The 15927-nt window shown below is 38.5% G+C and overlaps 1 protein-coding gene across 1 annotated transcript in view; it reads right to left on the minus strand.

The window, feature by feature from the left end:
* Positions 1-15927, minus strand: part of PXDNL (peroxidasin like) — a 422439-nt gene that overhangs the window by 132825 nt on the left and 273687 nt on the right. Inside the window, exon 5 of the mRNA XM_081817119.1 lies at positions 344-415. Within this exon, the coding sequence (XP_081673245.1) occupies positions 344-415 (72 nt within the window). The remainder of the gene's footprint in view (positions 1-343; positions 416-15927) is intronic.

A 15927-nucleotide genomic window follows, 5' to 3' on the forward strand; every position in this document is an offset into this window, starting at 1 on the left:
CATGAGAGGGGGGAGGGTCAGAGGGAGAAGCAGACTCCCTGCCGAGCAGGGAGCCCGATGCGGGACTCGATCCAGGGACTCCAGGATCATGACCTGAGCCGAAGGCAGTCGCTTAACCAACTGAGCCACCCAGGCGCCTGTTTTTGTCCTATTTTTAATTGGGCTACTCGTCTTTTCTCCATTGATTTCAAACTATAGAATGGCTTACAGTAACTCTAACTTATAGTACAAAGGTGCAGACTTTGCTTCTTAGGCTTACACCTGATCTCCAGGGCAGTCAATACATTGTATAAACAGAAGAAGTAAAGCAGAAGCAAATGACGTCTAGAGAGTCAACACTTACAGTCGCTCTAATTTCAGAAGGTCTCCAAATGTCTCTGGCTGTAGCGTTTCTATTTGGTTGAAATGTATATACCTGGAAGGCACAAAATGAGCTGGTTATTTCTTGTGCTGGTGAGTAAAATAAAATGTTTGAGGAATTAACAATAGCTTCAGCTGAAATTCAGCTCTGAAGTATTTCAAGTCCCCTCTGTTTTTTATAGTCCTGGGTCTAAAACCTGATGTTCCAACAGGGAACCAACACGAAGCGCATCCAGAAGCAGTAACTCAGTATCACCTCTTCTCTTAGGTAGTGCTCTTGAGTAGAAAGATACTACATGGTTGGTGAAGTTACTCTTCAACTCATTATAATTTTTTTGAGATTTATTTATTTATTTATTTATTTATTTATTTATTTAAGAGAGAGCATGTGAGAGAGAAAGAGAGAGAGAGAGCACAAGCAGGGGGAGGGGAAGAGGGAGAAGCAGACTCCCCACTGAGCAGGGAGCCCAACTCGGGGCTCGATCCCAGGACCCTGAGATCATGACCTGAGCCTAAGGCAGACACTTAACCAACTGAGCCATCCAGACACTCCTACTTATTAAAATTTTTTTAAATGAAGCTAGAATAATAAGACTGGAATCATAATAAGACACATTACAAATGACCACATGCTTATTACATTTTAAGATAGAGGGAATGTTCCTGTCTAGAGAAGAGAAAAAAAATGACATATTTTATATAATGTGATGAATGTTTGAAGTGAATTAATTATGCCTAAGGGTATATACAAAGTAATGTTTCTTGTTTTAATCCATTTAGAACTAGACCTTTTCAGTCCTTGGCAACCCCCTATGCAATCAATCCAGGGGATACTTCCAAAGCTGCCATTTCAGAAAGGCTTCTCTTGAAGTAACAAGCAGCACAACTGAAGACAGAAAGATTTCCCTTTCTCTCAGAAATTCTGTGATGAAATGGAGAAACATGCCTTCAAAGCACAGTGCTGAGCAGAGCAAATCTTAGATCCACTGCTAAGGCTACATACTTCTCTACAAAAATTTAAATATCCACCTTGCACCTGACTTCTAAACACAGTTTTGTCAAAATCACTGAAATGAAACCAACAGTCACATCCAGCAGTCTATAGTGAACTGTCTGCAGAAAGCACCTCAAACATAAAATTCACCATGAGAAAGAACAGACCAAGTCTCACACTGAATTATGTCCAAACAGAACACATGAACACATGAACACAGAACAATGAAGAACACAATAATTGCACTTGACTTAGTCAACAGAAAGTTATTTGACTTAAAGTGAGGACACAAGAGAAGCTTTATTTTTTATATGTTTACATTAAATATATTTATTTACCCACAATTAGAACTACTTTTGAAAGAAAAAATAAAAACATTTTAAGGAAAAGAAACACCTCTCCTTCATTCATAGGCTCCTTTCTTATAAAATTACAGGATGAGCACGTTAGACATCAATGCAAAAGCATAATAATTACAATAAAAAGGATGTAGTTGGAAAGGAATGATAATTTCAGACTGTGTTAAGTTGGATCCTGGAGGCAGTACTGCACCTTCCCACTCTCTGAAATTTGGTATCCTGGCTGATGGTCACAACATTCCTTCCAAGGTTTCCACTAATTATAAAAGCTACAACAATGACACTGTGTAAGATATAATTGCCTTAATGTTTGCATAAAACAACTTTGTTCTTTATATTACACATACACACTCACACATACCACACACTGCCCTCTAAAAATCATTACTTCTGTAATAGGTCTAGCACACAGTGGAGGAGGTAGAGCATGGAAGAGTTCAAGACAGAAGGGATGGGAATGGGGTATTCAGGGTAAGACCAAGTGTAGGAGGAAGGAAGGAAGAGAGAGGAGCTTCTGTGATTACACTGAAGAAAGATTTGGAAAGAGGCCAATTACAGGATTTTTCTTTCCAAGTGAAATGCATTGCATCATTGGAGTTCCATGCTTACTAACGTAGAGTGCAAAAAGACACTTATGATGACTATGAATAAATGCTGATTAGGGCTCCAAATTTAGCATGAACTAAATAATAATAACAGCAACAACACCGAACACTATTGTTCTGCGTACTTTACGTGCATTTAGTCATTTTTAATCCTCACAACTATGCTGTGAGATGAGTTCTATGAATACCCCTATTATTTAAGTGGGAAAAATGTGTTATAGAGAGGTTAAGGTACTTGCTCAATTTTGTGCAGCTTCGAATTGCCGGGATCAAGATTCAGTTTAGGCAGATGTTTGCTTTTTCTTATCACCTGAGTCCACAGTCTGTCTGGTAGCAAAGTGAGTGGCTGCACACAGATCAGCAGACAGGCAGAGCACACACAGATGATCTAGTGAGACCTGATCCAACAATGTCAGGAGCAAAGCCTTTCTCAGGTAGGGAAATGTCTGCTCCACTTGGAGTACTCAAGAGCTGATCAGTAATAAATCCAAGCTACGCATCGAGCGAAACCCATGCTTACAGACACCACTGGAGGCTACTTCTTAGCATGCATGGCAGCCAATCCCACTACATTAGTGCCTTCCTCTCCTGGAAGGTGTAGAGTCCTTAACTGAGGGAAAGTATCATATTCCAATTCCTGGAACAACCTAACAAGCCACAGGAAAAAAGGTCACAAGCCAAGGTCTGTCATTTAGCCACTTGAATGCCAAATTTCAGATTTTAGAAATGAGTACTCTAGTTTATGAATGAGCTAAGCCCTTGTTTTCTCTCCTTCCTATTTTTTAAACTTCTTGTGAACAATTTCTTTATTAGAATTTTTGCCGCATAAAACCTGGAGTTTAGCAGAAACACTTCCCATTGGCATTCTGAAGAGCTTGCGCCGGTATCCAGGTATGAGCAGAGCTTTCTGTTGAGAGTCAACTAAATCACTGAGTCAACTAAAATCAGGGCCAGAAGACAATCTAAGGGTTAAAATAGCATACAATATTTTGCTCAATATCATAGCTACTGTGATGTTAAGGACTAATCTACAATTATATTTTTTGTCAATAAATTTTGTGATTTGTACTGCACAATAACTAAAGAATTTCTAAAATATTGATTTTTACATTTAAATATTCTGTACTTTGCAGTTGATGCTTAGTAATTCATAAGAAATGCATAATCTTTTCCAACACGCACATACTGAGAACCTACTAATCACAGCCCTGTTTATTCTACATTCAAGGAATGCTTCCCAAGAACAAATCTCCCAAATTCTAGACTCATCCAGGGTGAAACTTCCAGGTCAAATACTTTCTACTGAACTTTAATCTAATATACTACATGGTAGGATAAGCAACTAGTATTTGAATTCACTACTAATAAATGTGAACAATGCACAAAAGTAGATTTTGTTCCTAGCAGGGAAATAAGACAACCCAGAGAGTTCTGTTTGATTGTAGCTTTTTGTCTATATGATTTGACAAATTTCCTAACAAAATGAAATTTTTTTTTTTTACTTTAACCCAATTCAAAGCAGTATAATGTGTTGTTGGGCTGATTTGATTCATGCCGTGGCTTTAGCCCAGTCAAATAAAGAGGGATTTAGGTTTGATTTTTTTACTTTCTTCTCAACTTCATAACATAGCAAGCCTATTCTCTCCTGTAACCTTACTTTTACTGGGCTCTTGAAATTTCTGACATTTTCAGGTACCTATTGCTAGGTAGATAAATGTGAATGGTCACTTGAAAAGATTGGAATTCTGTTTTGAATCATTTCAAGACATTTAGACACAAATAAATCAGTAGCTATCTCTTCATATGTTGAAGGAAGAAAATTATCCCACTGTCATTTCATATTTAGTCAAACACAGCCTCCCTAGATGATTTCATCTACACCAATGGCTCCAATCATCTCTACCTAGAAGGCTTACAAATTACATCTTCAGATGTACCTCTAAGACCTAGATTCATACATTTAGCTTCTTACATATCCTCTGGATGTCACAAAGGTATCTCAAACCCAGTATGCCTGAGGCCCAGCTCATAATTTCCCTCCACCATACCTGCTCTCCTGTGCTGTTGCCTGTCTCAGTGGAACCATTACATACCAATGTGTGAAGTCAGAAAACTAGCAATGACTCTTCCTCCCTCACTCCCTATATCCTATCCAACTCCAAATTCTTTTGACTTTACCTTCTAAATATCTCTTGAATTTATTCCATCCTCCTTTTTCCACTACCTCTGCACTGGACCAAGGCATGCCCTTAGGTACTGCAATATAGGAACTATTAAAACCCTTAAATGTTTTCAATTTGTATAAGACAAAGATAAAGTTCTCTACAAAGCCAAGTCCCTTCATGATCTTACCTGAAAATGTTTTTCCAGCCTCCCCTTTTATCTTGTTCTCCTTCACCACCTCAATCCCAGCACTCTTGCCTTCTCCCAGGCTCTTATATTTGCCATACTCTTGCCCACAGGGGTCTTCATGCAGTTGTCTTCTCAGCCTGATAACCTTCCCCTCCTCATTTTGCTTGAATTCCTACTTGGTGTTTAGATCTCAACTGTGTTATTTCCTTCAGGAAGCCTTTCTTGAGCTCCTTGTCAAATCCCCTATTAAGCCTTTCATTGCACTGCATAGTTGCAATTTTATACTAGTTTGAGTGGTTGTTCGAACCATGTCTATCTTCCCTAACTAGACTCTTAAGTTCCATGAAGACAGAGACCATACAGGGTTTAAGTTCATTTCCAAAAATCCCAGTTTCCTAGCACAGGCTTAATGGATAGATAGATACTCAATATATAGTTGATCACTGAAAGAACAAATGACCAGCCAGTATCTTTACACAGTCATTGCCTTTGCAAAGAAAAAGCTAAAACATTGTACTCTTAGCACATTCTATGGTATATGAAACAAAAGATGGGCTTATGAATCTTAATGAAAACTTTCTGTATTAATATTGACTCAACATCCTAAAGGGCACAGCATTTTCTTGGGGAAGAATCACAACAAATTTTGACATTAACCCTGACTTTTGTGAGATCTGTAATAATGTATGTTTAATTGCATTTCCTAAAACTTTATTAGGCGCAACAAACCTGAAGGACATCTAGCAAATTCCTGGGGCTTTCAGAATCAATCTCATTCCAAAGAGATGTTTTTACAATCACAGGTTTTTTTTGTGAGCATGGGCAACATATTTGACAGCTCTTACCTGAGTAAATATTGACTTACACAGCCAGCCCCCGGTAATTAACCCACCCAAATGAGGACAAAAATCTTCCCAAGTTTTATAAAACATGCAGAACAAGAACATGTGGCCAGAGAATGACAACAAAAATAATAGAGAAAGAATGGTTCTCAGGGAGAAAAGTTGCTGCTATTGATTTAGCTTTTAGTGTGAACTCACTGAGCCACCTAAAAACAAATCCATTGTGCTGTACCATCACCTTGGCAACCCCACTCTAATGTAAGAGCAGAGATGGGAAGAAGAACACTATATTTATCTGTACCTAACTGCACAATCAAAAAAGAATATAAGTTCAATGCACCCAACCCTTTGCATGTGTCTATGTAAAACATAAGCTAAGGAAATATGAATTGGGATGACTGAGGAGATGTTTAAAATAAGTTCTCAACAATCCTGCACATAAAACAGACCTCAGAGAAGGCAACACTGAGGTGACAGCTGACTTGGAGATCTACTGTGCCCTGCCTCCATATTCACCAAAAAACTTTTGCATGCTGGATGCACCATTGTGACTCCAACTATCCATACAAATCTGATGAGATTAAAATATGCATTTTCTAGCTTCATTGCACAATAGCAAGTAGGAATGATCTGTTAGAACAATAAATTATTCATACAGTTTAGGAGTTAATTAAGCATATGAATGGAGATCTTTATTTCAGAGCACAGTAAATTATTTTAACTAATTTTAAAGGAAAAAATGATTGAATTACCATAATCCATTAGGTTCAAGAGAAAAGCTTTCTAGCATCTTATTTGGATGCTGTGCTGAAGTCAATAGTGTATTCTACCAAAATCTATTATACAAAGGATTGTATTTATTCTTAAACAGTTAAAACCAGCTAAAATTTATATTGTACAAGCTTGACTCCTCAAAAAGTTTTTCAATCATAAATTAGAATACTTATGGAAAAAGTCATGTTTCTAAAATAGTTTAGGTATAATCCAATTCCAGTCTTTATTTCTTTTCACCTGAACTAATAGCTATAGATAAATGGACCTTCCAAACCAAGCCTTTTCTTTTCAATCTGCCATATTGAATTATCTGATAGCTATCACAGAAAAAAGTGTTGACTAAACTGGTCCCTTATTAGGATCCTTAATATCTCCCCCACTGTCTTCTGCTAGAATTCAAGGTTTCCCAAGATCTAGTGCCAACTTGTGACTTCCCTCGTCTCTCACATGAGTCTAATCACCCTCTAACCAAATTTTTATTTCCTTTTCTCTGAATCCCCCTTTTTTAAAACTAGTGTCTGTGTTTAAAATGTTTTCTCATTATATAGTTGATGCATTTAGATGCAATTCAAATAGTATTTTCTCCAATAAGGACTTCATGTCAAAAGTAACTTTACTCCTCTGTGATCCTTTAGCATATTAAAACATTAATAGGCTCTATTGAGTTCCTTTGTAGTGTAAGACAAGATCCTTGACCTTCTCAGAGATTTGAGTCTGGTTAGAGGTAAAAGATAAGAAATCAATGACCACAGTCTAATAGGCTGTGTATTATGATAATGTATGCAAGGAAAGCCATCAGAGTATGAAGGATCTAAACCAGATTTAAAGGTAAAGAAAAGTTGTGCAGAAAATAGGATTCTTTAACTAATTTTTATGGACAAGCTGTACTTACCTAGATATAAAAGAAGAAAGGCAGTTTAGGAAGTGGAAAGACAAGTATATGTGAAGCACAGAGGCATAAAAGCACATGGCTCTTTTACACAACGGAAGTAGTTGGACAGAGGCATCCGTGCCTGCAGAAGTCAAGAAGCTCAGCAAGGAAGTTTGAACTTGATCCTGAAAGTGATCAGGACACGTTACAAGATTTAAAGAAATGGAATTCCTTAATGAATTTTTTTTTATTATAGAAACATTATTCTGGTAACAATGTGAACAAAAGATTGGAAGTTAGCTAGAGAGAGATACGAGCTAGATCAGTGTTTTCCAACTTAGGGTGCTTTTGCCCACCCTGGGGGATATTTGGCAATCTGTGAAGATATTTTTGTTTGTCACAACTGGGGGTGGTGCTGCTATAGGCATCCAATGGGAAGAGGCCAGGACTGTTGCTCCACATCCTACAACACAGGATAGCCCCCACAACATTACCTGGCCCTTCCTGTCAATAAATGCTGAGCTAGAGATTCAGAGATAGGGAAATACATATACATATACTTATAATATACTTATACATATACATAAATTTTTTTTACACTGTTATATTAGTTTCAGGTGTATAATATAGTGATAAAAGCCTGGTTTGATTTTTAAGCAGAAAAGAGTGGTGGTGACTTTGGATGCTTTATGGAGTACAGACTGAAAGACTGAAGAGTAGAAGAGATACTCCAGAGCCCAGGAAAAACAAAATGGTAAGAAGCAATTAAAAGGGTGCCAGAGAAGAGGAGAGAACTAAAGTAAGTTAAGGAAGACCCTACAGAGGAGGGAAGGGATTGAATGGTACCAGTGCACAATTGAAAGGTGTCACTTTAAGCAGGAGGTGAGAAAGTGACCCAGTGAAACAGGCTGGGAACAATTTATGACAGTCTCTTGGTAGCCAGGAAAGCGAGTGAGATGACTCTTTGCCCTCAATTTTCCTCCTTAAGGTAAAAGGCAAAGGTAACTCTGAAATGCCAGAGAAATGTATGAAATAAAGACAGAGGAGCACATTTTGAACTGTCGCTACAGCAAGCAAGATAAGTTCAGTACATTGGTATTGTCACTGCTAGAGCTGGTGTTGAAATTTGACTTTTCAACATTTGAGCCTCTTGGTGACTCCCTCCTCCTCAATATACTTTCCACACTGGTTTCTCTTCTGCTAAAGGGCTGCTCCTTCTCAATCCCTTTGCTGTTTCCAGTCTTGTGACTGTGAATACTTTCTGTAGGCCAGTGACAGCTGAGCTGCACAACCAGGCCAGACTACTCTCTCATACTCCTGCCTCCAAGCCCGCTACCTACCTCATATGCTACCTTGGCTGTCCAGTAGACTTCTGGAACTTATGTGCAAATCTGGATCCTGATTATCCCTCCATAACCCATTCCACCCGCAGCCTCCTCCATCTCAACCAATGGCCCTTTCTTCTAGTTGCTTAGGCCAAAAATCTTGAGAACATCATTGACTTCTTCCTTTCTCTAAATCCTGCATCCAAGTGGTGATTTTCAATAGGAAGTGCACCCAGGTAAAACCTACACTACCACAAAGTATAACAGAGGCATCACTGTCTCTGGTCTGGTTTATACCAAGGGCTTCCTGACTACTCCCTGCTTATCCCTTCCTGGCCTAAGTCTGTTGTCAACAGGGAAGTCAGAAGAAGACAGAAAATGCAGAAGTCACAGTAATCATTTTAAAACCTGTCAGATCAATCCTGCCACCTCTTTCTTCAAACCCCTGCACTGTTGATTCAGAACAAAAAGCAAATCACTCACAATACAAAGCAAATCCACTCTTTTGATCTGCAATATCCTGTGCTAACTGAGCCTGTCTCTTTGCTCTGGCCACATCAGCATCCAAGCTAACCCTCTGACATTCCAGGCACACTCCTAGCTTATGGTGTTTGTAAGGGCTGTCCCTTTGCCTGCTCTGTGCCTCCCTCAGGCATACACAAGCCTATGTCCTTCCTGAGTTCAAGTCTTGACTCAAATGCACCTCCTCAATGAGGCCTCCTGTTTCAAATTACAGCCACTGCTGTAATTTGGCACTGCTAAGCCCCCTCCCTTCCCTGTTTTTGCTCATATACATAAATATATTTTTAAATACTTGCCATAGACCTACATAATTCTATACAATATATTATTTATTATTTTTATTGTTTGTCTCTCTGGATAGGTTGTCTTCCCTGATAGATTTGTACTTATTTTAGGTAGTAATTAAAACGTTCAATGGTAGGGAATTGATATCAGTGTTGCAATTTAGTGGCACAATCTGGCCAAAGGTATTACAATGGAACAGAACAAGGGATGAAACTTGAGGCTTTCATAGTGGTGTAGAAATGAAGAAATGAGGGGCCTGGGATGAACTGGCAGCAAGTGTAATGTGATGCAGGGGACAACCCAAGAGAAAACCCACCAGTCACCATAGGCCTTATACAGGGACAGGGTGGTTCAATGGAAGACGGCAAGCTTTGGACATGGGAGCCTGTACTCACCTCCTTACTTGCCCCCTTTCTCTTTGCCATTGGGAAAAAACACTCACTTCTCTGCAAGATGGAGCTAATGATGCCTCATTTGAAGGTGGCTGAAGACTGCAGATCATACAAAAATCACCCAGCACTTTCCTGACAGGTGGCAGATGTCCATGGCATCTGATTAGAAGTAGATGGCACAGAAGGCAGAGAAAATCCATAAGATTTAGAACTTTAGACAAAGGCTTGGCATAGGGACTTTTTGGCCAAGGCTTACACCCATACTCCTATCCCTCATAAACATAGATGAGGGTCAAAGCCAATTGAGAAGCTGTTATTAGTGTGTACCAGCGTTCCGTGACTCCCAATACAGAGTTTTTTAAAAAAACTGGAATGGACAACTTGGTTTAGTCCTGAGGCCAAAGCAGAGCCTTTTACTGCCTGCTTCCATATCTAAATCATAGGGTCCTCCTTCTTAAGCTTATTTTCAGATATCCCCAGGACTGGAGACCACGCCAAAGCCACTTAGCAACCAGATTGCTGGCCAGCTGCACACAGGACAGAAAGAGCATGGCTGGCCCAGCCATCACTGTGGGTCACCACAGAGTGACTCTGGTTCAGGAATATCAATCACCAACCCACTAAATTTGCTCCTCCCTTTTCTGTGGAAAGGCACAAAGGAAAGGGGAGAAATGCCTATAATGGAGATGCAACACTCCCTTGTTAAGGATACAGTAAGCCTGAGAAGAAATGTTGGAGAAACACGAGAAGGGGAAAAAGTAGATGTCCTCTTCCCCAGCATACTGCATTTATTATATTTCTTCCAAGTTCTAAATGCTCCGTCACCTACCCAAGTTACCTGCTAAAATACTTTAGTCGAATTTAAACCCACGGTAATAATGACATGATCTCACATTTCCTTCATGCACCATAATTTTACGACATTGTCACAGTGGACGATATTCATTGGGTCAGATGACTCCTTCTGAGATCAATTCCATAAAATCTCCTTAATGGGGTATTATGCACAATTTATACATCTACTAAAACTTTTAAAGTGGAAAAAGTATAGAGTATTTCAGATAAAAGCAGCATAATGTAGAAATTCAGAGCTCATGCTGTGAAGGAAAGAAAGCAACAAATTTAGACCCAGTAGAGGGAAGAAATATGCTGAAGAGAAGTGCAAAAACTAAACCACCTGACTGTGAAGACAAAAGTAAGGAATAAACTTGATATAATGTGTACCATGGGATTTCTAAGTAAGATGGCAGAAATCGCTGAAGACAGAAATCACTGGAAAGACCAAAATCAAAAAGGACGAAAAATTCCAATATGTGCCTATCTTGGCCATAAAGTGTAGATTTGTTTGTGAGAGTAGTATGTAAAGAGGGAGACATGTGAGATAGATTCTGAGGAGATAAAAGGAATCTTGGGAGGATGCATGCCTACATGACCTCACACAAGACCCACCTTTCCCTCAGCTTCCAGAGTTTTCACTCAAATGAAATCAATTTCATAGACACATTAGGAATCTGGGACTTGTTCAGAGTGGACTGTAGCTAGCAGGATGCTAAGGACCTGGATCCAAGAAGGAGATTAACAGGTGAAAATTGAGATAAAAGAGAGATTAATACAGGCTAAAGTCTGAAGTGGGCTCTCAGCCAAGTTAGGCTATGTTCTTCCAAACTAGTCCTTGGCATAAAGTGTCAGGTTAGTTGAAAAAGACTGAAGGGGCGCCTGGGTGGCTCAGATGGTTAGGCATCTGCCTTCGGCTCAGGTCGTGATTCCAGGGTCCTGGGATCGAGCCCCGCATCGTGCTTTCTGCTCAGCAGGGAGCCTGCTTCTCCCTCTCCCTCTGTCTCCCCCCTGCTCATGCTCTCTCTCTCTCTGTATCTCTGTGTCTCAAATGAATAAATAAAATCTTTTAAAAAAGAAAAAAAAAGAAAAAGACTGAAGATGGGAAATAGTGAGGAAAGCACAAGAGGCCAGCCTTTGATGTGCTTAAGCCTGAGCCTTATGCTTTCTTACTCAGTGGAAGTCACTTCAGAAGCTGAGCTGGGATGAACCTGAGGGCAAAGATGGAGGGTGCACATCTGACTAGCTGGACAAAGAACGAGAAAATAATTTAGTTCTGTTGGGGAGAAAGAATTTACTGTACTCTTCAAGATCCTTCCAGCTGGACTAAGAATCAAATTGACATGAGACAGATTAAAGGAGAAAATCAAATTTAATAGTGTATGTACAGGGAATCCACACAGACATGGAAATTCCAAAGACAGTCAGGCAACATGATGGTTATATGGTAGGGGTCTGAGGCTACAAAGGGGAGAAAGACCATTAGCAAGAATGTAAAAGAAGGCATTTGAAAAATAAAAGTTGTTCTATTATGTTGACATTTCTTAGGTAAAGAGGAATCTCTATCAATAGCTCTCTTACTGGTACAAGCAGGCAATTGAGGGGTAGGTAAAGAGCTTTTTCTGAATCTGCTGGGTTTGGAATGCTTTTAACTCAAAATAATGTTCATGCCAAAGTGAACATTATTGGGGCGGCCTGCCCTTGGTCCTTACACTTCACACAACAATATGACCTCACTGATTTCTTTTTATCACTGGAGACAAGCATGGCATTTGACTACTATATCTTTAACAAAACTTTTCTAAAAGAAACCAAATGAAACTATAATAAATGTTACTCAAAAGCCAATAGAAGTCTTTAGATGAAGTACACTTAAAAATTTACTATAGATGTATTTGTTCACAAACATTTAGGAGAACAACATTTTTACTTGTATGCATATATGCCTGCTTCCTTTTATTTTAGATTGGCTTCAGAAGCTCAAATTCAGTTTTTAAATGTGTACATTGTAAAAGTTAGACTTAAGTTTGCTCCACAAGTATCTTGTCAACTCTAAAATTCCATAATTCTCAAAATGTTTTGGACTGGAACACACTCTTGGACCCATAAATCCAGTTTCCAGACAGAGTTGATTGCCACCTGGGGATTTACACCTCAGAGAGAACTAGAAATGTCATTGACCAAAGCTTCCCATAAATGAATATTGTTTTTTCTATGCCCATAGCTATGGTTTTATTCTATTTCTTTATTTCTGGATTTAAGCCATATACAGATTACAGAAGTTTTGTCAACCATGAATAGACCAGTTTACAATAATTGAAGAACACAGAGCTGTTTTTCTCACTGAGGAAGTTTGTTGCTGTGAAATCTTGGGTATGTTAACATTGCATTGAGAATACATTGTTTCTATCTTAGTTGGAAGCATAAGAAACGAATGAATAGTAAATAAGCTTTTAACATATAGAAGATAATAGAATAGGAAACATTATGAAGAAAAAACCATGATAGTTGTATGAAATAGTTAATGAATAAAATTGCAAAGAAGACTCAATTGTTCAGTCAGCAAATGTGACATATTTCCAAATTATAACCTTGTTCCTTTCTTTTTAAGCCATTAATTTCATATCTAGTACAAAGTGTCAGATTTCTACATATGTAAGGATCATCACTGGATAAAGCTTTACAAATGCAAAAATTGAGACTGTATCAGGTAGATTTAATACTATATTATGAAAATTCACATGACTTGGCCATTGAAACATTTATAACATAATTATTTGTGATACACCAATATTCTAGGTTGTACCTTCCAATAGTACATTCTAAATTCTTTCTCATACATAGGATTGATAAAGGAAGATAACACAAATCAATTTGGGTTGCTAAACCTCCAAAGATGCAATAATTCAAACAAATGACATCATCTTAAATATGTCCATCGCCCACATACATTGTGTCCCCCCAAGTTGAGCCCAGGCAACTGGGTAAGACCCTCCATATCTCTGTGGAGAACCTGAAGGTATGACAAGTATTGTCCTGGGAAAATGGAGAAAAATTATATACCCACACTGAAATCTTTTATTCCTAATGTGGAAAATGTTCCTTATTGCCTTTCAAATGTTTGCATTTGGGCTGGCACCTCACTCAAGAGTATTCCTCAAATGTAGTTTCCATTTTAAAATCCTTTACCTATGTGTTTGCTTTTGTCTGTTTCTCCAGTCATATATTGATGGCATGAGACCAGGACTTTGTTTTTGCTCATTACTGTATTCCCCAGAGAAACCCAGTACTGTAGATCTCAGACCAGTGTTTGGCATATGTTGAGTACTGTATTGGTTGAATGACTGAATGTTCTTTCAGTTTCTTGGCAAATCTTCACAGGACTAGACCGAAATTGGATGTAGCTGATTTGTTGGGTTCTGATGGTGAAATCGCTTCTGGAAACCACCTGTACCTCAGCCCCACCACCTTGTTTGTCTCCAGGCTTCCATCTTGCCTCAGGAGACCCCCCTACATAGCCTCCCATCTGGGCTCCCAGTCTTCAGTCTTCCTTGCTCCAATTATTCCTCCACACACCTAAGATAAAATTCACTTACAATATTCTTCACAGCATGGCACTAGCCCAGAGTTTCTTTTTATTTATTTATTTATTTATTTATTTTATGGTCAGTTAACTACTGTATAGTACATCATTAGTTTTTGATGTAGTGTTTGATGATTCATTAGTTACATATAACACCCAGTGCTCATCACAACATGTGCCCAGAGTTTCTTAAGCTCAGTCTGCAGACAAATTCTTGAGGCTCTGCACTATGATGAGCTTGATAACACAACTCTTAGCTACATTTTCAGAATGGCCTCAGCCACTGTCCCATTCCCTCATTCCTGTTTACTGGACTTACCTACCAGACTAATCTCTCCCACGATTTTCCTCATGTTACCACCTCATGTGAGGTGTCTTGCTACTTTTCTACCTGGGAGACCCAGTTAAAATTTCATGATTATGATTTCTGTAGTCTTTCCTCACTATCCCAGGCATAATTTGTGCTTTTATTCAATCATTGCTATATATTCAAAACACATTTATTGGGCACTAGCTGAATGCCTGATATGAAGCTGGAAGGTGGCAATTCACAAATAAAGGAGCTATGCCTCCAACCTTTAGGGGCTTATGATCTGGTACTGAAAAATTTATGTGAAATTTAAAACTTAGTGAGGGGAATATCACTAGAGATATGGGATTACGGAACAACTGATGAGCAGTAGGAAAGCAGAGTCTAAAATGTTTGATTAGTATTTTGGCAGGCAGTAGGAATTTGCATCTAGGTAAATAGATAGACATGGGGAAAGGCCATTACAGGTAGGGGACACCTGTCCATCAATTCAGACTGCATTCAAGGAATTGCAGGCTGCAGGTAAAGCCAGAGCATGGAGGAAAAGAGGGTGAGGTAAACAATGTTCTGCACACATACCAGTGATTCTGGAAAGCTGACTCAGAAATTAAATGCCCAGCAACAATGTTCTCATGACACATTCATTAAACATTTATCCAATTGCATTATAGATGTTTCATTAGATTTTTATCTTCCATGTCCATGGCTAAACCTTGAGAGTCATGAGGAAAATGTCAATCTTTACCTTTATTTTGTTCCTCTTTAGCACAGGGTTTAGATATAGTACATCCCTTTTCCCACAGGGGAAAGAAGTATGCTTTGGGTATAATCTGTGATTTCTGGCACATAACATAAACTCCCTGAGATCTAATGTCATTGTCACAAGTGAAAATAACAATATTTTGGAGGTTTGATGAGGGTGAATAAAACATTAGTAATATATAGAGAGACATATAAATACATAGTACATACTGACACTGAACAATTGTGACTATCTCAATATCATATTTCTATTAGTTCCTCTTTCTTTCCTTACTTCAAATTTTATGAAATTTTAAAGTGCTCACCTGGTTCAAGTTTTTACAGTAATAAAGATATATAATAGTTTTGGGGTTTTGGGGGTTTTTTTTATTTTATTTTTTTTAATGTTATTTTATTATGTTATCTTAATCACCATACATTACATAATTAGTTTTTGATGTAATGCTCCATGATTCATTGTTTGGGTATAACACTCAGAAAACTATAAAATACTCATGAAAGAAATTGAGGAAGACACAAAGAAAGGGAAAAATGTTCCACGCTCATGGATTGGAAGAACAAATTGTGAAGATGTCAATGCTACCTAGAGCAATCTACACATTTAATGCAATCCCTATCAAAATACCATCAACTTTTTTCAAAGAAATGGAACAAATAATCCTAAAATTTGTATGGAACCAGAAAAGACCCCAAATAGCCAGAGGAATGTTGAAAAAGAAAAGCAAAGCTGGCGGCATCACAATTCCGGACTTCCAGC

Source organism: Leptonychotes weddellii, chromosome 4 (genome assembly GCF_054177405.1).
Source record: "Leptonychotes weddellii isolate Sample4059 chromosome 4, ASM5417740v2, whole genome shotgun sequence".
NCBI classification, from domain to species: domain Eukaryota; kingdom Metazoa; phylum Chordata; class Mammalia; order Carnivora; family Phocidae; genus Leptonychotes; species Leptonychotes weddellii.